Source organism: Microcaecilia unicolor, chromosome 13 (assembly GCF_901765095.1).
Source record: "Microcaecilia unicolor chromosome 13, aMicUni1.1, whole genome shotgun sequence".
NCBI lineage: Eukaryota > Metazoa > Chordata > Amphibia > Gymnophiona > Siphonopidae > Microcaecilia > Microcaecilia unicolor.
The window spans coordinates 43125716-43150676 of record NC_044043.1 but is presented as its reverse complement, the minus strand read 5'-3'; the positions used below and the strand labels follow the sequence as shown (position 1 = coordinate 43150676).

At 46.1% G+C, this 24961-nt stretch overlaps 1 protein-coding gene across 1 annotated transcript in view; it reads left to right on the top strand.

The window, feature by feature from the left end:
* VEZF1 (vascular endothelial zinc finger 1) overlaps window positions 1-22108 on the top strand; it is a 124261-nt gene extending 102153 nt beyond the window's left edge. The window contains exons 5-6 of the mRNA XM_030222125.1: window positions 14424-16905; window positions 22098-22108. Coding sequence (XP_030077985.1) covers window positions 14424-14854 — 431 coding nt within the window. The 3' untranslated portion in view covers window positions 14855-16905; window positions 22098-22108. The remainder of the gene's footprint in view (window positions 1-14423; window positions 16906-22097) is intronic.
* Window positions 22109-24961: the final 2853 nt, after the last annotated feature.

The following is a 24961-nucleotide window of genomic DNA, read 5'->3' as shown; positions in this document are numbered from 1 at the left end:
GCTTTCAGAGATCGGCTGTCCCACCAAATTGTCCAAATTCAGACAGACAACCAGGTTGCCATGTACTACGTCAACAAGCAGGGGGGCACCGGATCTCGCCCCCTGTGTCAGGAAGCCGTCAGCATGTGGCTCTGGGCTCGCCGTCACGGCATGGTGCTCCAAGCCACATATCTGGCAGGCGTAAACAACAGTCTGGCCGACAGGTTGAGCAGGATTATGCAAGCTCACGAGTGGTCGCTCAATTCCCGTGTAGTGCGACAGATCTTCCAGGTGTGGGGCACCCCCTTGGTAGATCTCTTCGCATCTCGAGCCAACCACAAAGTCCCTCAGTTCTGTTCCAGGCTTCAGGCCCACGGCAGACTGGCATCGGATGCCTTCCTCCTGGACTGGGGGGAGGGTCTGCTGTATGCTTATCCTCCCATACCTCTGGTGGGGAAGACTTTGTTGAAACTCAAGCAAGACCGAGGCACCATGATTCTGATTGCTCCTTTTTGGCCGCGTCAGATCTGGTTCCCTCTTCTTCTGGAGTTATCCTCCGAAGAACCGTGGAGATTGGAGTGTTTTCCGACCCTCATCACACAGGACGAAGGGGCGCTTCTGCATCCCAACCTCCGGTCCCTGGCTCTCACGGCCTGGATGTTTAGAGCGTAGACTTTGCCTCTTTGGGTCTGTCAGAGGGTGTCTCCCGCATCTTGCTTGCTTCCAGGAAAGATTCCACTAAGAGGAGTTACTTCTTTCTATGGAGGAGGTTTGCCGTCTGGTGTGACAGCAAGGCCCTAGATCCTCGTTCTTGTCCTACACAGATCCTGCTTGAATACCTTCTGCACTTGTCTAAGTCCGGTCTCAAGACCAACTCTGTAAGGGTTCACCTTAGTGCAATCAGTGCATACCATTACCGTGTGGAAGGTAAGCCGATCTCAGGACAGCCTTTAGTTGTTCGCTTCATGAGAGGTTTGCTTTTGTCAAAGCCCCCTGTCAAGCCTTCTACAGTGTCATGGGATCTCAATGTCGTTCTCACCCAGCTGATGAAACCTCCTTTTGAGCCACTGGATTCCTGCCATCTGAAGTACTTGACCTGGAAGGTCATTTTCTTGGTGGCAGTTACTTCAGCTCGTAGAGTCAGTGAGCTTCAGGCCCCTTACACCAAATTTCATCATAACAGAGTAGTCCTCCGCACTCACCCTAAGTTCTTTCCAAAGGTGGTGTCGGAGTTCCATCTGAACCAGTCAATTGTCTTGCCAACATTCTTTCCCCGTTCTCATTCCTGCCCTGCTGAACGTCAGCTGCACACATTGGACTGCAAGAGAGCATTGGCCTTCTATCTGGAGCGGACACAGCCCAACAGACAGTCCGCCCAATTGTTTGTTTCTTTTGATCCCAACAGGAGGGGAGTGGCTGTGGGAAAACGCACCATATCCAATTGGCTAGCAGATTGCATTTCCTTCACTTAAGCCCAGGCTGGGCTGGCTCTTGAGGGTCATGTCACGGCTCATAATGTTAGAGCCATGGCAGCGTCGGTAGCCCACTTGAAGTCAGCCACTATTGAAGAGATTTGCAAAGCTGCGACGTGGTCATCTGTCCACACATTCACATCTCATTACTGCCTGCAGCAGGATACCCGACGCGACAGTCGGTTCGGGCAGTCAGTGCTTCAGAATCTGTTCGGGGTTTAGAATCCAACTCCACCCCCCTAGGCCCATGTTTGTTCTGTTCCAGGCTGCACTCTCAGTTAGTTGGTAAATTTTTTAGGTCAATCTCAGTTATGTCCTCGCCGTTGCGAGGCCCAATTGACCATGGTTGTTGTTTTGAGTGAGCCTGGGGGCTAGGGATACCCCATCAGTGAGAACAAGCAGCCTGCTTGTCCTCGGAGAAAGCGAATGCTACATACCTGTAGAAGGTATTCTCCGAGGACAGCAGGCTGATTGTTCTCACAAACCCGCCCGCCTCCCCTTTGGAGTTGTGTCTTCCCTTCTCTTTGTCTTGCTACATATGAGACTGGACGGCACGAGCCGGTTCGGGCGGGAAGACGGCCGCGCATGCGTGGTGCGCATCGGCGTGCGAGGACTAGCAAAGGACTTTGCTAGAAAGTGTTCCGATTGGAGGGGCTGCCGTGGACGTCACCCATCAGTGAGAACAATCAGCCTGCTGTCCTCGGAGAATACCTTCTACAGGTATGTAGCATTCGCTTTACAGCCAAATCTATATATATAAAACTCACCCTCAACGTTCTATTGTCTGCTGACATCACTGAAGCCAAGGTTCGTATGTTCGAAGCTTTGAAGCCACAAAAAATCACAGTCTCTGGGCCCCACCCTCGCATCAAACGTTATGACATTGAGGGCGGAGCAGATTCTCACCTCCAACGATCTACTCAGGCCACAAACTCCGGATTTCCACACTGTAGCTGTGCTCCGCCCTCGCGTCAAAACGTGATGATGTCGAGGGCGGGGCACGAAAACCACCACCCACACAGAGCTACAACGGAAACAACAGCGGTGCACGCCATGAACCAGGTAAAACCGCGGCGAGCCATGCAGCCATGAAACCCTTGCTAGCGTCCGTTTCATTGCGCTCAGAAACGGGCCTTTGTTTACTATTAAACAATAATACAGTAATTTATGTGAGCCAACACCAAAGTTTGTGCAATCATCCTGAATACTTCTGGTGTGAAACTGGATCTCATGTGTCTCAATTTCCATAGTACTGTAAAAACTTTAGTTGTTACTGCTTGAATCTGAGACTCAAATGTAAGGTATCCATCGAAAACCAGTCTTTCAGAGTGGTCTCTGTCAGGAACATGATTCCATCAACACACAGTTGCTTAGCATCAGTCATTTTAAAAGGACAGGCAAACAGTAGGAATTGTGTTTTTTCTTCAGTTTTAGCTGAAAGGTTGATGCCCAGGATTCTAAGACCTCCAGTCCCATCTTTACTTTTTGGAATAATATTCAAAAGATCTCCTATAAATGGGTTAAATATTATCATCAAAACACAAAGAAGAACAGTCCACACTACACAGACGTAAAACAGGAACAGTGAAGAAGATGAGCACACAATGACTGAAGAATCGAGGTGTAGCTGTATAAAATTGTATTGGTTGATCTACAGCTACACTTTGATTCTTCAGTCATTGTGTGCTCGTCTCGTTCGCTGTTCCTTAAATATTGTTATGTCATCGGTGTAAATTAGAATCCGAAAGCTGCAACTTGTGAGTTTCCTTCCCAGGGACACTATTAGTAAATTAAATTGCATGGGAGAAATAGAACTCTGGGGGGACCCCACAACCTGGGTTCCATGCAGCTGACATCTCGCCTGTCATTTTCACTTTGTGATATCTAGTTGGTAGAAAACCTTTAAACCATCATAAAACAGCTCCTCCAATGCCATAATAATCCAGAACAGAGAGCAAAACCTCGTGGTCTACCAGATCAAAAGCTCTGGACATGTCGAACTGCATTAGGAGGATCCTTTTTCCTATGTTAATTTCTTGCCTTACCTTAGCTTTAAATGAAGTAACTACTGTCCTCCATGCTGTAACCACTCCTGAACCCCAATTGGGACTCATGTAAGATGTTATGTTGGGCCAGATGGCTATTTAGTTGTTCATCTACAATACTGTACGTAAAATAAAGGAATGGAGTGGCCTGTAGTTTGACACCATATTCAATTGCTTAGAAGGGTTTTGAAGGACTTGACACTCAAGGTGGTTTTTCTTGTGGCCATTGCCTTGGCTAGAAGAATGTCGGAGTTGCAGGCTCTTCCTTGCCAGTCCCCGTTTTTGGAATTTGCTAAGAGCAAGGTGGTGTGTACTGTCCCTTCCTTTCTTCCCAAGGTGTTATCATGTTTCTCAGTCTGTGATTTTGCCTGTTCTGGGCTCTTCCTCCTGGTCAGAGGAGCAGCGTCGTCTGAAGTGTTTAGACGTCAGATGAGTTCTCAAGTATTATTTGAAGGTTACGGAGGACTTCCGACAGACGGATCGTCTGTTTGTCTTGATTGGTGGGGCTGGAAAGGTGTTAGTGGCCTCTAAGCCTACTCTTTCTAGGTGGTTGAAAGAGAAGATAGCTTCCTCTTACCTTCTGGCGGATAATCTCGTACCTACGGGAATGAAAACTCACTCCACTAGAGGCTTGGCAGCTTCTTGGGCTGAGCATTCTCTAGTTTTGCCTTTAGAGATCTGTAAGGCAGCAACTTGGTCTTCTTCACAATCTTTTTCTAAACATTACAGATTGGATGTTCAGAGTCGTCAAGATGCAGTTTTGGGGCGTATGTCCTCACAGCGGGGTTACTAGGGTCCCACACATGATGTTACTGCTCGGTTACCTCCCATCAGTCACAATTTGGGCCAGTCTGGAGGGACACTAAGGAAGGAGAAATTAGACTTTACCTGCTAATTTGCTTTCCTTTAGACCCTCCGGACCAACCCAGAACCCACCCGGATATGCTTGTTTGTTGTTTAGAAGTATTCTTTGGCATGTGCCTAGGTTCTTTTTCTCAGAGAAAGCTGCGTGCTCTATTTCCTTGATTTAAAACAGAAAAATAAATTATAATGTTCATGCAGTCCTTTCAGTGTCCTCTTGGAGAGGCACAAAAAGCTTGTTGCACAGGCTGTGGCCTGGCAGCTGTTCAGGTTCACAGATGCATAGAACGGGATCTTTCTTTCCCTGCTTTGGTACAATATACTAGATCTTTATCTGGCTAGCAAGGGCTCTTATTGGCTCTCTAAAGAGTCAGAATTCTCAGTCTCCACGTGCTGGAAGGCGTGCACAACCCATCAGTCACAATCTGGGCTGTTCCGAAGGGACTAAAGGAAAGCAAATTAGCAGGCAAGGTCTAATTTCTCCTTTGTTTACAAGGGCGTAAAGCTTCTTCACATCTAAATAATCATTACCTACATAACTTGAGTAATAGTCTAGTTTGGCTTGTCTGATAGATATTTTATATTTGTTAAATGATTTCCTCCATAGTCTCTTGTGTAATTCTGTTGATACTTTGCACCACAACCTTTCCAGCTGTCTACACTTTTTTTTCTCCACCAGTATCTCATTAAACCAGCCTAGTATCTCATTAAACCAGCTATATCATCTAGGGTCTCTCCACTTATTTTTTCCCACAGTATTACTGGGTTCTGTAATTCAGTCTGATGGTTAAGAGCCTTATCCCAGAACTGCTGTTCATCAATCTCGCCTCTAGTTTCATATTAGTAACACAGTAAGTGACGGCAGATAAAGACCTGAGCGGTCCATTCAGTCTGCCCAACAGTCACATTCATTATCAATTCAAGATTAAAATCAACAATGAATGTGGTATTATATACTTGATCATGGTCTTTCTTTAGTGTTTCTGGGACGTAGACTGTAGAACTCCACCCAGCTCTGTCCTTTGTTTTAACTACTGGAGTTGCCATCAAAGCGTACTCCAACCTAACCAAATCCATCCTATCATTTGCAGGACACACCGTAAAAGTCTGACCGGCACTGTTCTCAAGCTCTAAATTACTGGAGTTTCCAACAAAGCTCTCTCCAGCCCAACCTAACTGGATTGCTATATGCAGGACTCAGACCGTACAGGCCAGCCCAGCACAAATCTTAGTTGCTACAGCCAGAGTTGCCACCTAAGCACCCCTTGACATGCAAGCATATATGCAACACCATAAGTTCTGTTTTTTTACACCATTCCTTTTCTAATTTTGAACATCCCTTGAGAGGGCATTCCAGGCATCAACCACCCTCCATGAAGAAAACGTTTCCTGACATTACTCCTAGGTCTTCCCCCCCCCCCCCCCCCCCCCCCCCCCACAGCCACCTGAATTCATGTCCCCTAGTTTTACCATTTTCCCTCAAGTAGTTAAATGCCTGGATCATATTTCCCCTATCTCTCAACTCCTCAAGGGAATACATATTTAGGTCTTCCAGACTCTTCTCATATGTCATTTGGCACAAGCCCCATATCACTTTTGTCACCATCCTCTGGACCACTTCAGGTCTTTGAAAAAAAATAATCCATTGGGAGACAAAAACATATAGTAAAAACAATTTTAGGGATATTACGAGCAAGAAGCCGGCAAAAGAATCAGTTGAACCGCTAGATGACCTAGAGGTAACTATGCTCCACCTCCCCCACTCATCAAAATGGTCACTGTCTTGATCTCATCTTCTCCTCCAACTGTTCACCCTCTAGTTTCCTTGCCTCCGATCTTCCCCTCTCTGATCACCATCTTATAACTTTCACACTTAAATCTCCTCCCTCCCAGTCCCGTCCTATCCTATCTAATTTATCTAGGAATCTTCACGACATTGACCCTTCATCTCTATCCTCCCATGTTTCAAACCTCCTCTCTACTGTGGCACCATCCACGTCTGTCAACGAGGCTGTTTCCTCTTACAACAATACTCTATCCTCTGCCTTAGACACTCTTGCACCTTTGATGACCCACCCTGTAAGGCGTACAAAACCCCAACCTTGGCTGACTTCTAATATCCGCTACCTACGTTCCTGTACCCACTCCGCCGAACGCCTCTGGCGGAAATCTCGGGCCCTTGCTGATTTCTTACACTTTAAGTTCATGCTGACCTCCTTCCAATCTGCTCTTTTACGTGCCAAACAGGATTATTATATCCAACTGACCAACTCTCTTGGCTCTAATCTTCGACTTCTCTTCACCACATTGAACTCTCTCCTCAAGGTGCCCCCTCCCCCAACTCCCCCTTCATTATCTCCTCAGACCCTTGCTGAATTCTTTCACAACAAGGTTCAAAAGATAAACCTTGCTTTCTCTACCTCACCAGCTCTCCCTCCACTAGTCCGTTCCCCTCTCTCTCCTTCCCCTCATTCCCTTTCCTCCTTTCCTGAAGTTACTATTGAGGAAACTACACTTCTCCTTTCTTCCTCAAAATGTACCACCTGTTCCTCTGATCCCATTCCCACCCACCTTCTTAATGCCATCTCTCCTACTCTTATTCCTTTTATCTGTCACATTCTCAACCTCTCACTTTCCACTGCGACTGTCCCTGCTGCCTTTAAACATGCTGTGGTCACACCTCTCCTTAAGAAGCCTTCACTTGACCCTACTTGTCCCTCTAATTACCGACCCATCTCCCTCCTTCCTTTTATCTCCAAATTACTTGAGCGTGCTGTTCACCGCCGCTGCCTTGATTTTCTCTCCTCACATGCTATTCTTGACCCATTACAATCTGGTTTTCGCCCTCTCCACTCAACCGAAACTGCGCTTACTAAAGTCTCCAATGACCTATTACTGGCTAAATCCAGAGGTCAATATTCCATCCTCATTCTTCTTGATCTTTCCGCTGCTTTTGACACTGTCGATCACAGCATACTTCTCGATACCCTGTCCTCACTTGGATTCCAGGGCTCTGTCCTTTCCTGGTTCTCTTCCTACCTCTCCCTCCGCACCTTTAGTGTTCACTCTGGTGGATCCTCTTCTACTTCTATCCCTCTGCCTGTCGGCGTACCTCAGGGTTCTGTTCTTGGTCCCCTCCTCTTTTCTATCTACACTTCTTCCCTTGGTTCATTAATCTCATCCCATGGCTTTTCCTACCACCTCTATGCTGATGACTCCCAAATCTACCTTTCTACCCCTGATATCTCACCTTGCATCCAAACCAAAGTTTCAGCGTGCTTGTCTGACATTGCTGCCTGGATGTCTCAACGCCACCTGAAATTAAATATGACCAAAACCGAGCTTCTCATTTTCCCCCCCAAACCCACCTCCCTGCTCCCCCCGTTTTCTATTTCTGTTGATGGCTCTCTCATTCTCCCTGTCTCCTCAGCTCGAAACCTTGGGGTCATCTTTGACTCTTCTCTCTCCTTCTCTGCTCATATCCAGCAGACCGCCAAGACCTGTCGTTTCTTTCTTTACAACATCCGTAAAATCCGCCCCTTTCTTTCCGAGCACTCTACCAAAACCCTCATCCACACCCTTGTCACCTCTCGTTTAGACTACTGCAATCTGCTTCTTGCTGGCCTCCCACTTAGTCACCTCTCCCCTCTCCAGTCAGTTCAAAACTCTGCTGCCCGTCTCATCTTCCGCCAGGGTCGCTTTACTCATACTACCCCTCTCCTCAAGACCCTTCACTGGCTCCCTATCCGTTTTCGCATCCTGTTCAAACTTCTTCTACTAACCTATAAATGTACTCACTCTGCTGCTCCCCAGTATCTCTCCACACTCGTCCTTCCCTACACCCCTTCCCGTGCACTCCGCTCCATGGATAAATCCTTCTTATCTGTTCCCTTCTCCACTACTGCCAACTCCAGACTTCGCGCCTTCTGTCTCGCTGCACCCTACGCCTGGAATAAACTTCCTGAGCCCCTACGTCTTGCCCCATCCTTGGCCACCTTTAAATCTAGACTGAAAACCCACCTCTTTAACATTGCTTTTGACTCGTAACCACTTGTAACCACTCGCCTCCACCTACCCTCCTCTCTTCCTTCCCGTTCTCATTAATTGATTTGATTTGCTTACTTTATTTATTTTTTGTCTATTAGATTGTAAGCTCTTTGAGCAGGGACTGTCTTTCTTCTATGTTTGTACAGCGCTGCGTATGCCTTGTAGCGCTATAGAAATGCTAAATAGTAGTAGTAGGTAAAATAAATAAAAGGGGAACTCAGAGAAGACAAAGCTATAGCAGAGAGATTAAATGAATTATTTGCTTCGGTCTTCACTGTATAAAAAGAAATACCAATACCAGAAATGGTATTCAAAACTGATGAGTCAGAGAAACTGAATGAAATCTCTATAAACCTGGAAGATTTAATGGTGCAATTTGACAAATTGAACAGTAGCAAAACGCCTATATTTAACAACCTGTTTCTAGGTATTAACATTTTTTTTTTTTTTTACATTTAACTGTAAACTGCAGTCTACAGTGGTCTGACCATATGCTGTCAGTTGCATTCATCAACAGTTGCCATCTGAAGATAGATTTATTTGCATACAGGTTACAAACTGATGACCCTTAGTGAGTGATTGCAGTAGGAGAAAGAGCATATTCCAAATTTTGTAACAGATCAGTTCTAGACTCTGGATCATTTACTTTTTCCAAATTAATATTAATGTCTCCCACCAATAACATTCACATAATTCAGACTGGTAAATGAAATAAAGTCCATGAAATCCTTTGTGTCTCTCCTTTCTTTGCCTTTGCCAATGCCATCTGTATCTGCCTCAGTCATGCTTGAATTTTGTTTTAATTTTGGTTTCTTTTTTAGTGAGAGGATGGAAGCATCTTTTTAGTTTCAACAATTTTTATTGATTATATAGCATGTGAACATGCCAACAAACTCCACAACATACTGTTACATACTACATGTCAAACAGAGACAAAATGATATTCCACCATCAATAAATTTTTTCCATGTTTTCCCCTCCCCAACTTACGCTAATAACCCCCCCCCCTCAAATTAGACATAGTACTGTTAATTAAAGTGATTAACAAGCCCTCATAACATCCAACAGGTAGCAACCAACTATATTTAATTACTTACCCTCCCACACCTGCCCCATTTTACTTTTCATGGAACAGCATATGAGAAGAAATAGGTCAATCAGCTGTTAAGTTCTCCTAGTACTTGGCCACATATACCATGCCCCCCCAACCCACCTTCCCCGCCCCCCCTACATGTGTGCCATCTGTACGAGTGAGGTATTGCATCAAATTGAGACACACCCATCTTACTAAGAGTGAAGGTGGATAGCCACCCCCACCCACCACTCCCCATGATTAGACGGCTTAAGACCAATGTGTGGACTAGCACCCGGTCCTCACCCCACAACCCTCAACCCAGTGCCTGACATAACCCTCTCTTAACCTTAGGAGACCTAAACTATAAGTCCCCTCACCGATATCTATTGCCCCCCCCACCTCCCTGTTTCCTACCCAGCATGAAGAATGATAATTAAATGCCTCCTTTATCCCAGCATATTACACAGAGTCCCATCCAATCATAGCTCATTTAGCACCAAGCTCCTCCCCCTAGAAGATAAGGTTGACAAGCATGGGTCCCAAAGCTTCAAGAAGTGCGCCTTTCTTTTATCTGAGCCCCTCGCCTTCCAGACCATTACTTGGTGGAGTTGGTTGCGCCAGTGCCAGTATGCTGGCAGCCCCTCTAATAACCAAGCTTGCAGGATGCATTTCCGTGCCAATAAATAAGCTTTCCGAAGCAGCAACGTATGCAGTGCTGCCCGTCCCACTCCTGGGCCAGGATTATCTAACACCAGTATGTCTGGGGTACAAGCCAGCGGTCGTTGAAGAGATATCTAATAATTTGTTTCCAATACCGTTGAATCTTTTCACACCCCCAAAAAGCGTGATAGTATGTATTATCTGATAGCTTACATTTGGAACACACCGCTGAGGGCAGTTTTCCAACTCGAGCCATCTGCACCTGAGTGAAATAGGCTCTGTACAGGACCCGAAAGTAGCACTCTCTATAACTTGCATTACTCGTAAGTCTCGGTATACTTTTAATCAATGCCAGCACATTCAAGTAACCAGCGTCAAACCTGGAAGTATCTTTTTAGCTTTATACTATAACCCCTTGTTCTTGAGCTGATTTTTTTTTTTTCTAAATTGCTGCTGCCATGTAATATATGGAAACTGGCTAGATACTTGAACATTTTAATCCTGTCCTTGGACCCCTCCTTTTCTCCATCTACACCTGTTCCCTTGGTGCCCTGATTTCATCTCATGGCTTTCAATACCATCTTTATGCAGACGACTCTCAAATCTACATATCCACCCCTGAAATCTCAACAGTAATCCAGGACAAAATTTCATCCTGCTTATCTGACATTGCTGCTTGGATGTCTCAACGCATCTGAAGCTAAATATGACTAAAACTGAACTTCTCATTTTTCCCCCTAATTCCATCTCCCCTCTTCCCCTTTCTCTATCTCTGTTAATGGCTCTGAAATCCTCCCTGTCTCCTCGGCTCGTAACCTTGGAGTCATATTTGATTCCTCTCTCTCCTTCTCTGCACATATTCAACAGATCGCCAAAACCTGTCATTTCTTTATCTACAATATTAGCAAGGTCCACCCCTTCCTTTCTGAATACGCTACCAGAACCCTTATCCAAACTCTTGTCACCTCTCATTTGGATTATTGCAATTTACTTCTCACTGATCTTCCTCTCAGCCATCTCCCTCCTCTCCAGTCTGTCCAAAATTCTGCAGCACAACTTATTTTCCGCCAAAATCGTTATACTCACACTAGCCCACTCCTCAAGTCACTTCACTGGCTCCCTGTCCGCCTGCGCATACAATTCAAACTTCTCTTACTGACCTTTAAGTGCATCCATTCTGCAGCTCCCCATTACCTCTCCACTCTCATCTCTCCCTACATTCCTCCCCGTGAACTCCGCTCACTGGACAAATCTCTCTTGTCGTCCCCCTTCTCCTCCACTGCTAACTCCAGGCTTTGTCCCTTTTCCCTCGCGGCACCCTATGCCTGGAATAAACTTCCTGAGCCTGTACGTTTAGCTCCATCTCTACCTATTTTCAAATCTATGCTGAAAACCCACCTTTTCACCACTGCTTTTAGCTCCTGGCTACTACTCAATTGCCTCTCCCCTTGTTCCTTCTCACCCAGTACTTCCCTCGCCCTTAATTGTCTTGTCTGTATTTTTAGATTGTAAGCTCTATAGAGCAGGGACTGTCTCTCTATGTCAGGTGTTCAGCGCTGCGTGCGTCTGGTAGCACTATACAAATGTTAATAATAGAAAGATTCAGCTTTCCTGAATGTTGTTGTTTGAGCTTCATTGGAAGCATCTCTGTTGCTGACCTCTGTTGCCTCCCTGTACCAAACTGAAATTGTGTAATAATGTTAATACAGTAATGGCTAATCCTAGAAAGATTCAGCTTTCCTGGATGTGGTTGAGTTTGAGCTTCATTGAAAGCATCTCTATTGCTGACTTCTGTTGCCTCTGTACCAAACTGAAATCCTATATAATAATTCTCACCTCCAACGTTCTGTGCTTGAGACCGTCCGTGAACCTGTCGACCCCCGGCCCACCGAAAACCGCCCCCCGCCGCCGTTGTGGACTACCTGTGCTGACGGGGGACCCAAACCCCCGATAGCCGAAGTGCTGTTGTGCCATTCGCGTTGCTTCCTCAGTCATCTTCTCTGGAAGTTCCTCTGCGTGCATCTGACGTCCGACGCATGCAGAGAAACTTGCAGAGAAGATGATTGAAGAAGCAACGCAGGGCACAACAGCACTTCGGCTGTCGGGGGTTTGGGTCTCCCGTCAGCACAGGTAGTCCACAACGGCGGCGGGGGCGGTTTTCGGCGGGCCGGGGAAGGGGGTCGACAGGTTCGCGGAAGGGGGGGGTCAGACGCACGCAGAGGAACTTGCAGAGGAACTTCCAGAGAAGATGATTGAGGAAGCAACGCGAAGAGCACAACAGCACCTCGGCTGTCGGGGGTTTGGGTTTCCTGTCAGCACAGGTAGTCCACAATGGCGGCGGGGGGGGGGGGGCGGTTTTCGCCGGCACGGGGGGGGGGGGTCGAGGAGGCCGTAGCACCGGGGGGGGGGGGGGGGGAGAGAAATTGCCTGCCTAGGGCCTGTTTCCTTGCCTTCAGAAACGGGCCTTTTTTACTAGTTATATAATAATGTTAATACAGTAATGGCTAAACCTAGAAAGATTCAGCTTTCCTGGATGTGGTTGAGTTTGAGCTTCATTGGAAGCATGACCTCCCTACCTCCCTTGCCTCTCTATACCAAACTGAAATTGTGTAATAATGCTAATACAGTAATGGCATCCCTTCCCTCCAGGAAATTGACTTGTTTTGCAAGGTGGTTCAGCCCAGCGGTAACTACACGTGTGCTGGAAATGCTAAGTGATTGTGTTAAAATGCAGTATTGTTGGCTGGAACGCATATATTGTAAACCTCATTAGCTGATGTATGAAATATTTGGCTCCTGAAGGCACAGGAAGTCACTGGTTGAAATTCAGGTTCCTGCATGTTTGGAAATTTGTAGATTCATAATGTTCATTAAGGAAATGTCATGTACATTTTTTTCTGTTCTCATTTTACCTTACATAAGTACATAAGTATTGCCTGGGAAAGACCAAAGGTCCATTAAGCCCAGCATCCTGTTCCCAACAGTGGCCAATCCAGATCACAAATACCTGGCAAGATCCCAAAAGAGTACAAAACATTTTATACTGCTTATCCCAGAAATAGTGGATTTTCCCCATTTAATAATGGTCTATGGACTTCTCCTTTAGGAAGCCGTCCAAACCTTTTTTTAAACTAACCGCCTTTACCACATTCTCTGGCAACAAATTCCAGAGTTTAATTACACGTTGAGTGAAGAAATTTTCTCTGATTCGTTTTAAATTTACTACATTGTAGCTTCATCGCATGCCCCCTAGTCCTAGTATTTTTGGAAAGCGTGAACAGATGCTTCACATCTACCCATTCAACTCCACTCATTATTTTATAGACCTCTATCATATCTCCCCTCAGCCACCTTTTCTCCTTCATTTCATGTTCTTACAAAAAACAGATACACAACACTTGGATGAGATAAGCTGATATTTTTCTATATGAAAGCAGCAGTCCTGGTAAGTAGTTCAGCTGTCAGAAGGAAGATCATTAAAATCATATTTTAACTTTCTGGGGTTTTTTTTTTTAATTTCTCAAGAGATTTTAAGAGTTATGGTTCTGGAATGTCCTGCTTAGCTGCTTTTTATTATGACTTCCTGTTTAGTGAGGCTTTTAAATGAGAAACCTTTTATGCTATTGTTATAAGAATAACCATAGGTAAAACCTGAAGATTTGTCTGGTTAGGTTTTAATTTGAATTTTGTCTTAGTTTTTATTGAATGATATTTTGTTGATTTTTTTTTTGTATTTTTGTTGCTATGTGTGTTTTATATTGTAGCATGCCTAGTACTAATATAATAGGTGGGGTAAAAGTTTTAGTAAATTAAAATGAATCTAACTACATGTTTATCTTTACCAGAACTTTAAGCAGGTACCACACTGATACATGGACCGTGCAAATCTTTATATGCTGTTATCTACTATGTTATATTAATGTGATAATGGCATAAAGTGATACTGGATATGGAACTAAATTTTCAACATGGGAGAGTGGGGGTATACATCTCTTGTTTTTAAACTATAAAAAGCACAAGTGAACTGCTATTTTCAGAGCACTGTTTAATATTACTTGCCAGAATATTGGTGTATCTTAGGGGGTGAATCCTTGGAAAGTGAAATAAGCAAATAAACCCTGAGTTCCGTGCTTGGCATTGCAAGGTTCTTTTGGAAATATTGGTCTGTGAAAGAGAGTTGGGTCTGTTTAAATTGTGACCACTTGGTCCATTCTCTGATTGTACATACTGACTGACTGCGACATGACAAATTTGTTTACCTTTTACTTTTTTTTCCATCCCCAGATTCTGGTAACATGTGCCAAACTTCTACCGCCGCCACAACACCTGCAACTCTGACATCTCCCTTCAGCATTACCTCCTCTATGGCTGTGTCCGGGACAATGACGAATCCAGTCACTGTGGCAGCCGCAATGAGCATGAGAAGTCCAGTCAATGTATCAAGTGCAGTCAATCTAGCTTCTCCTATGAATCTTGGGCATCCTGTAACTATCACATCTCCCATATCCATGGCCTCACCGTTATCACTTGCATCACCTGTCAACTTACCCACCCCAGTCACCACTCCAGTCAATATAGCGCATCCGGTTACTATAACAACTCCTATGAATCTACCAACACCAATGACATTAGCTGGTCCTTTGAATATAGCAATGAGACCTGTAGAAAGCATGCCTTTTCTATCCCAGGCTTTACCATCCTCACCTCCCTGGTAGAATAATCTTCTTTAAACAGTATTATATTAAAGATGCTCAGTAGTTAACTTTCCAGCAGTTTTTGGTAAGAGGATGAAAGTTAAAAGCTAGGTGAGCTGAAAATTCATCTACTTAAAGGTGGTAGTCAAAATCCAGCTTCCACTTTTTACATGCTGTCATGCTTTTTCACCTTTTAGGGTATCCGGACTTTTTGATAACGTTTTGGCTTTTCCCTGTTTTCCCCATCGGTTAGGCAGCTACTGCTTCCTCCCTTTGCCTGACCTTTTGGGTATTTGGTATCAGTTACCCCACACACTTGCTGTTGAGGGTTTCTTCTTAACCTTTTGAACCCTATTCCCTAACTAACAGACAGATCCCTGGCAGTAACAGTATTTGAGTAGCTATCTTACAGACTGTCCAAGAAGTGTGAATAGAGAGAACAGGATCCAGTGAGGAGAAGAAGTGAGCGGCAGCAGAAGCTAGAATGATGGAGCACATCTGATGCTGTGGCACCTCTGGCAGGACAGGTCGTGTTCTTAGTGAAAAGTTCTCTTGTTGCTTTAATTGACAGGAGCTTCAGTCATTTTAGTGACTTCCTTGTTTATTCATGGTTACTGTTCAGATTTTGGTGTTTGTGATTTTTGTTAATGGACCATTGCATTGTAAGCAAATCATGTTGAGTAGAGCAGTAGCAGAGACAGTATGTCAAGTCCTTTGCAACCATCCAAAGATGCAGAATCCCTTCCAGCATCATGTGAGAGCAGAGTAGCATATCCATATTTAGAAAAGAAGAAAATATTTTTGGTAGCATTACATAGATGAATAGAACAACTTTTGACTTCAGGAGAAAGGATATTTTGAATATCTAGAAAAGCTTCTCCAGCTCAGAGAGAGCTAGCAGTACTGGCAACAAGAATTTTTTTTTTTTTATAGGTTTCCTCCAACGTTTTGGGTTACAGCTTTGTGTGCCTTCATAACTATCCATGATTTTACCCCTGTTTTATGCATATGCCTCACCTCATTCAACTCATAGCAGTTAACAGTCCTTGGCATGGAGACAAACAATGTAGTTTCCTCCAGATTCTGATCCTGGTACATATTCACTCTAGCAATTTAACTGGCCAGAAATGGCTCCTAGCTTGTTAAGTTGCTTATTTGTGGCTAACCGCTCATTTTCAGCAGCACTTAAGCAGTTGGTGTCCAGCTCAATTTGGCTATTTTGGGGGTAGAGTCAGCAGTTGACTGGTTAAGTGCCCATATTTAGCACTTAACCAGATAAGGTGACTGCATAAAAGTCAGTCCTGTTGTTATGTGGTGTGCCATAGCTGGTTAAGAGCTGAATATCTCACTTAATTGGCTATGGTTTAGCTGCCTCTGTAAACCCTGAAATTCAGTGCTACAGCTTAGATGTGGCCCAACATTGAATTCCAGGCATAACACAGACAGCAGTCAGCAAAATGCTGAGGGCCACCAGCTGATTATTGACCCCTCAAACTTCAGCCTCACTTTTTACAATGACTGAGACTCCCTTTACACCATGGGCTGTGAATGTTACATTTGAAGCACACCCAGGGAACAAAACGCCGAGTCCAAGCATCAAACATGGGTCTTCTGCACAACAGTGTGCAGCATGGCTGCTTAGGCCTTGCATCAGGCCCAGGAAGCCCTTCTCAGTTAATCATGTTTTCATATATAGTGAAATGGCCATTTAAGTAAATCTTACTTTCATTTCGTCCCAAGGATCAGTCCAGACAAATGGGTTGCGACCATCTGCGAGCAGGTGGAGATAGAGAACTTTGAGTTGTGCCTTATAAGGTCTTGCACTTAGCAACCAAGCCGGTATTCTCTATCTCCAGCAGGTGGAATAGCAGCTCCTGCGTTCTGTGGTGACTTCTGTGTGGCCTCCTGTCCTGCTTGCAGGTTCGTTTGAGGTTGAGAATATCCTATGCCTCAGGTGGAAATCTAGAGATCTAGATCCCTCCCTGCTCCCCCGTTGCCACTTTCTACCTGTTCCTTGTGACTGGGAGCAAGTCACTTAACCCTCCATTGCTCCAGGTACAAAATAAGTACCTGTATACCACAGAAAGGCGGTATATCAAGTCCCATTTCCCTTTGCGGTTCTTTTTGAGATCACATGTGCTGTGGGAAGATTGTGGGGCATCATTGCCTTGGAGGTCACGAGACTGGCTGTTTTTTGTGAGTATTATTCTCTGTCTGAGCCTATTCAGTCTTGTGGGCACTGTGGGGGGGGGGGGGGGGGGGGTAAGCTCTTGGCTACCAGTTCATGCAAGTTTTGTTTTACTTCTGTGGACATGCCGCTTTTGCCTACTTTGGCCATCAGTATTCCATCTCTGGGAGTTCTGTCTGGTCCCGCTCTGATGATGGTTTTGGCGGGCTCAGCATCAACGGCTCTTGCACTCCACAAGACTTCGGTGGCCATTTTGTCAGCTGGCTTGCACTACGTCCTCTTCTGCCATCTGATTTACAGCAGTTTGCTCTGTCTAAGATGGGTGCCCTTATTACGGTAGTTAATAAACTTACCATTACCCCTGTTGAAGGCAGCCCTGCATTAAAGGATATGCATGACCGCAAGCTTGAGGTTTCCTTGAAGCTTGCCTTTCAACTAGCTGTGTTAAATTCTCATGTAGTAATTTCTTCTTCTAGCCAGGGCTACTTTAATTGTGGATTCAACAGTTGTCCACGTTGGACTCACCTCTAGACTTTCTCCCTACCTTAGAGGCAGGGTTGTCCTATTTGTCCATCCCTCTTTGATATTCTCTGAGCGTCAGCTAAGGATATGGCCTTGGCTGTTTCGGTGTGACACTGGCTATGGTTGAGGCATTGGGCCACTGATGTGTCTAAATCTTGTCTGGTGAAGTTCCCTTTCGGGGGAAACTACTTTTTGGTGCAGATTTGGAGAAGAATGTTAGACCTAGGAGGTTTCAAGGTTCAGCAGCTACCTGAGGACAAGCCTAAGCCTCATTTCCAGGTGGCTAAGGCTCGCATTTTCGAGGTATAGGCCAAGGAAGGCTAGTACTTCCCTCAAAAATCTCACTTTTCTCACTCAGTCTTCCTTTTCAGGAGTCAAGAAGCCCCTTTCCGCTTCCTCAAGACCCTCCCCCTCTTCGCAGCCCTTGCAATGACTGGGTCGAGGTTCACTCCTTGTAAGTAGACAAATGGGCGTCTTTCCCGCTTTCACAAGGAGCGGACCACCATTACTGCAGATCAGTGGGTCCTCGATATCCTTCGTCATAGCAACAACCTGAAATTTTCAAAGCCACTTGCAGATCTTTTCATGCTGTCACCATGCAGCAGCTCTGCAAAGAGTTGGGCAGTGTTAATTTGGGGAGGGGGGGCATTCAGCACGTTCCTCCAGCAGAGGGATATGGGTCCATATTTCATCTTTTTGTCATCCCAAAGAAAGAAGACTGTCTTCGCCCGGTTCTGGATCTCAGAGGGGTGAACAAGTGCTGCACTAACTCATGGAGACTCTTCGTTCTGTCAAAGCCTCGGTCCAGCCAGGCGAGTTTCTCATCTAATTGGACCTCAAGGAGGCTTATTTTCATATCCCAATTTGGCCACCTCATGGGAATTTCTCCGGTTTTGCGATCCTGGGAGATGATTTTCAATCGAAGGCCATGCCTTTTGGACTCACCACTTCACCTCGCACTCTTTCAAAAGTTATGATGGTGATGGTAGCCTTTCTTCACCGGCAAGGGATCTAGGTACATCCTTACCTGGACGATTGGCTGATTTGAGCACCTTCTTATCAAGAGAGCCTTCACAGTACACAGAGAATCCTCTCTTCTTTTTGCGCTAGGTTGGGTGGTGAATTACAGCAAGAGTCATCTCACCCCAACCCAGATCCTGGAGTTTCTGGGAGTGTGCTTCAGTACCCAGGTGGGGAAGGTTTTCCTGCCTCAGCATTGTCGACTCAAGCTCAAACAGCAAATTCTCAGGCTTCTCTCTCTTCCTTGCTCGCGGGCATGGGATTATACTTGGGTTCTCAGCTCTATGGCAGCAACTTTGGATGTTCACCCAAGTTCCACATGTTGTCCCTGTTGAGCCGTAAGTCTCTGGTATCGGGGACTTACGACAACCTGGTGCCAGGGACACCTCAAGCCAGATGGATTCTGACTTGGTGGCTTGGGGTTGTCCTTGCAGTTGGTGTGTTCTCACCTCAGATGCCCACCTCTTCGGATGGGGAACCCATTATCTTCACTACTATGCACAGGGCCACCGGTTGAAAGTGGAGGCTTCCTGGTCCATCAACAGATTGGAACTTTGAGCCTCTTCTTTGCGAGAGGCCAGGTTACGTACTCTCGGACAATGTCACAGCCGTGTCTGAAATCAACATACAAGGAGGAACAAAGAGTGCTTCTCTAGCCCAGGAGGTGTGTCTTCTTTTTCAGTGGGCAAAACGGAGAGATTTTAAGCTGCATCCAAACATCAGCATAAGCACGAAGTTGGTCTCCTTGACAAAGCCCATACTTCAAAACGGGACCCCGTCGGACGACTAAGATAAGTGCTACAGGCTTATGCTTCAATACAATAATGACAGATGTATAACTTAGATACTCGACTCAGAAAATTAATTTGTAAATGAAAAGAAAATTTGGAGGTTTTTTGCCGATGAAGAATTCACCTCGTGTGTTACAAGATTATAAATTTTGACCAGGGTTACAGAGGCTTTTTCCTTCGTTACATATAAGAATTATTACCATGTTGTTCATAAACCACTTTGACACACTTAGTAGCACATGATTGCATGTCATCCTGGAAAGGTCGTTCTTGTAGCTCCAGCTGGCCCAGATGTCCTCAGTATGCGGACCTCATCCATCTTCAAATTGTTCCTTGGTTGACTTCTTCCACAGACGGGCTTATTGCACCAAGGTCCAGTACTTATGGAGGATTCCTCCCGCTTTGGTTTTACAGGCCTGGCTCTAGAGAGGGTGCGATTGAGGAAGAAGGGTTACACAGATTATGTTATTACTACCTTGCTGCAAGCCCCAAAAGCAGTCCACTTCTCCTTATGCTAGAGTGTGTAGAACTTTTGAGAGCTGTTCTGCACAGAATGGTGTTTCTCCATTTCATGCTTCCTTGTCTCAAATTTTATCCTTCCTTCAGGAGGGATTCAAAAAAGTCTTGGCTCTCAATTCGCTCAACGTTTAGGTGGCGTTGGTATGTGATAGAGGCAAGATACAGAATGCCTCATTGGCTGCTAACCCTGATACAGTGCGATTCCTCAAGGGAGTCGCTCAGCTACATCCCCCTCTCCACAATATTTTTCCTCAGTGGAGTCTTTAAGTGGTTCTTAGGGCTCTTCAGTCAGCCCTCTTTGAGCCCCTTAGTTCGGCAATGATCAAAGATCTTACTTTAAAGGCAGTATTTCTAGTTGCCATTTTGTTGGCCCAGAGAGTTTCAGTGCTTCAAGCTGTCTCTTGCAGGGATCCCTTTCTCAGCTTTTGTGACTTGGGAGTTTCCAAAGATTGTATCTCCATTTCATGTCAATCAGACTGTGTTTATTCCTTCTTTTTCCAGGGAGGTCTATTATTCAGAATATGCATCCTTGTGACTGTTGGGTGTGAAGTGCATTCTTATGTGCTGTTTTACTGCTACCAACGATTTTAGGTGGTCTGATTATCGTTTTATCCCCTTTGCGGAATCCCAGAAGGGGAAAGGCGAAATGGGACTTGATAATACTGCCTTTCTGAGGTTTTTGCAACTACATTCAAAGCGGTTTACATATATTCAGGTACTTATTTTGTACCAAGGGCAGTGGAGGGTTAAGTGACTTGCTGCAGTGGGAATCAAACTCAGTCCCCCAGGATCAAAGTCCACTGCACTAACCACTAGGCTACTCCTCCTCCGGCATCCAAAGCGATGGTGGCTTGATGGCTTAAGTTGCCTATTTCTTTTGCTTACATTCTGTGGGGTAGATCTGCTCCCATGCACATCAAGACTCTTTCTACCAAGTCTTTAGTAACTTCTTTGGCAGAGTCTAGGGCAGTTTCGTTGGCAGAGATCTATCAGCTAGCGACGTGGTCTTTTTCTCATTCCTTTGTTAAGCATTACCCTTTGAATGTGTCTGCTCGAGCAGATGCTTCATTCAGGGTCACAGTTCTCGCTGCAAGGATATCACAGACTCTCCCCTCATAAGGATTTGTCTGGACTGATCCTTGGGACGTAATGGAAGGAAAAATTAGTTAATTGCTTGATAGTTTTCTTTCCTTTAGTCCCAAAGGATCAGTCCAGAGCCTGCCTTTCTATGATGGTTTCGGTTTTTCCGGGTTCTTTATAATTTCGGGTGTTTGTATTGTTCTGGCTCTGTTATTTCTAAGGCACAAGTTTTGCTCTTTATTTCATAGTTCCTTTTTCTGTCTAGAGGCTGGAGTTTATTCTCTGGAAGTCACTCTCACTGCTTTGTTATCGAATACTGCCTTGATTGCTATGCTTAGGAGCTTATGAGGCACAACTCAGAGTTTTCTATCTCCACCTGCTGGTGGATGGTCACAACCTATTTGTCTGGACTGAACCTTTGGCACTAAAGGAAAGAAAACTATCAGGTAATTAACTAATTTTTCCATATAACTCAGCCAAGACCTCTAGTTGACAGGGCATGATTATGGCATAGGCAAACTAGGCACTGGCTTAGAGCTTAGATATTTAGGTGGAACCTCTTTAGATGTTCTAATTCAATGGATCCCAAGGCAAATTTACCCTGCTAAGTCAGCTGCTGACAAAAGGAAGTGTAGGGGCAGGGGGCCAGAACCACCACTGGCTGCAGAGGTCTGTCTACTCTGCCTCCCTGTCTGCATTATCCTCCAGTCAGCAGGAGAGCTCCATGAGCAGTGCTGCTTATTAAAGTGGAGAATTCATCATGCTTGTTTGCCTAGAACCTGCTGGTAGATAACAGGGAAACCAGAGGAAGCAAGCTGCTTATTCTTCACCAGTGCAAGGTACTGTTCAAATGTTGCCTCATTACCCCTTCAGAAGGAAGTCTGAATCAGACTGAGGGAGCAATGCAGAAAGCCACCACAAGCAGAAGTGCACATCAGTTACTGAGAAGTATGTGTGCATGTTATTGGCTGTAGAATGGAGAAAGTGGTTTAGCACATCAGCTAACTTGTGTAGTATACATGGGTGCACAGTATATTGCAATGAATGGTAATGAGACCATTAGATATTCCTCTATACAGTGACTAGAAGTAAACGGGGGTTATTGAAGAAATTCACTGCCAAGCCTATAACCAGGGCCGATGAGGTGTGTGTGTGTGGGGGGGGGGGGGGGGGGGGCAAAATTCCAAGGGCCAGGCCTCCAAAGGGGGTCCGGACTGTGGCCTGGGGTGGGCAAGCTTCTTCCTGCCTGCTTCCAGGTCTGCCCTCTCCTGTGTGCCATGCCGCCTAGGACCCAGATGATTACATTAACGCAATATTGTGTTAATGCAATCATCTGGGTCCTGACTCCCAGCACACATGAGCACTTGAGCAGGAGAGGACAAAGCGAGGGAGTAATACAGCAGTAACTTGGAGATAGAAAGGTGCAGAGGTGGGTCTGGGGGGGGGGGGGGGGGGGGGCCTTCGTGCTGCAGGCCTGGCCCAGGCCTGGCTGTGTATCTCAGCAGCCTCGCTTATAGCAGTGTAGAAAGGTTAGTCGAGAAGATTTACTGTCAGTTCTTTTTTTTCTTTTATTCTGCAACCATAGCTAGTTCCTGCAACTTCAAAATACAAGAAGGGAAGTAGCATCAGCTTCACTGTGCACATGTCCAAAGAAAAATGTACTAGCACACAATTGCGCATGTAGTTCTCATAAATATTAACCTCTCAAAAACTTTGTGGAAGAAATATTTGTGAGGCTAATATGTTCAGAACAACATTCTGATTCATATGCAGATGTGTGCTGGCACTTTCATTCTCCGAGGACAAGCAGGCTGCTTGTTCTCAGTGATGGGTGACGTCCACGGCAGCTCCCGATGACCAGAAAATATTCCTAGTAACAAACGTTTTCTAGAGCCTTTGAGCGCGCACACCGCGGCCATCCGCTTCCCGCGAGTCCCGTCAGTTTTTTCTCTTTCCGCAGTAGGGAGCGGTTGTTTTTTTCCCGTCTCTGTGCCCCTGAGAAAGAGCCTTTGGTTTTTTCGCGAGTTTTCACGCTTTTTTATTCGTTTTCTTTTTTTCTTCTGCGCTCTGTTGAGCTCTTATTTAAAAAAAAAAAAAAAGTTTCTTTAAGTTAATAGTTGAACCCTCTTTAAGCTTCCTTTCGCTGCCGTCGCAGCCCCTTTTGGGCTGCGCGTTCGCGTTTCTCCCTTTTTTGTGCCCTTTTTTCTTGGCACCATCGAGAATTTTGACCTCGCCGCCGCTATTTTTCCGTCCATGACATAGAGGATTCCCAGTGGTTTCAAGAAGTGCGGTCGGTGCAGCCGGGCAATCTCGGGTACCGATCCCCATTCGTGGTATATCCAGTGCCTTGGGCCCGACTATCGCCCAGATGTGTGTAAGTTGTATCTTAGCCTTAAAAAGCAGACAGAGGCGTCGAGAAAAGCTCAGCGGGAACGTCTGTTTGGAGCTTTGCCCGGCACGTTGACATCAACAGCAGTACCAAGGTCGGTGACATCGGCACGGGAGATGGCATTTGACATCAGGAGAGCAGGTAATACCTGTCCGGAGACCACTACGCGCTGGGAGCAGTGAGCCATCGAGTGGGTCTCCACCTGTCTTGACGGCTCCTGCAGTGCAGGTCCATCGGGACCGACTACTTTCGGACCCGACCTCGAGGAGGCGTGTGGATTTCATGTCCTCCTCGTCGGTACTGAGGAGTACCGATGCCGTGCATCAAACAAAGTCTAAGAAGCATCAGCATCGATCGCCTTCCACACACGGTACCGGGAGCTCCGGGGCGTCGAGGGGTTCGGCACCCGAGAAGCGTCGACGCCGGGAGGACCGCTCACCCACCATCCAAGAGGTGTCAATGCGTCGGTCTTCAGACAGTCCGGTACCGCCTCCCTGCTCTGCACAGGTTCTGCCTCCGGTTCCTACACTAGCCCCACAGCCTTTCCTGACAGACGCTCTGGACAAGCGCCTCCGAGCTATTCTGCCAGGTTTCCTGGAGGGGCTGCTGCGTCAGTCTGTTCTGGTACCGGGGGTGCTTGCACCCTCGGTACCGTTGATAGAAGCGGCAGCTGGCTCTGTGCCTGTGGTGAGGTCCCCCGACCTCGGCTGCCACCCAGGTCGATTCCCCGTCGACATCGCTGGAGGGAGCTTGATCGCCACGGCACAGGAGTCGACTTCTCAACGTCGTCATCGACGTGGTTCCTTGGAGTTGAGACGGGCCCGGTTTCGGACTGCAGTTCGCGAACTCTTGTCCGACACCGAGGAGGATACTTCGTGGGAAGAAGAGGAGGATCCCAGATATTTCTCTTCTGAGGAGTCTTGTGGTCTTCCTTATGATCCCACTCCTTCGCCTGAAAGAAAGCTTTCTCCCCCGGAGAGGCTTTCTTTCTTCTCTTTTGTACAGGAAATGTCTGTGGCTATTCCCTTTCCTGTGGTATCTGAGGTTGAGCCCAGGGCCGAGATGTTCGAGGTCCTTGACTATCCTTCACCACCTAAGGCATCGTCCACTGTTCCTCTGCATAATGTCCTTAAGCAGACATTGCTGAAGAACTGGACGAAACCACTCTCTAATCCCACCATCCCCAAGAAGGTTGAGTCCCAGTATCGAATCCATGGAGAGCCTGAGTTGATGAAGTTGCAGTTACCTCACGACTCTATGGTTGTGGATTCTGCTCTCAAAAGAGCCAAAAGTTCTAGCGATTTTGCCTCAGCTCCCCCGGGACGAGAATCTAGAACTCTGAACTCTTTTGGGAGGAAGGCCTATCAGTCCTCCATGCTCGTGTTTAAGATTCAGTTGTACCAGCTCTACACGAGCATCCACATGCGGAACAATGTCAAGCAACTGGCGGACTTGGTGGACAAGCTCCCTCCGGAGCATGCCAGGCCTTTTCAGGAGGTGGTCAGGCAGCTGAAGGTGTGTTGTAAATTCCTGTCCAGGGGTGCTTACGACTCTTTTGATGTTGCATCCAGAGCCGCTGCACAAGGTATAGTGATGCACAGACTCCCATGGCTGCGTGC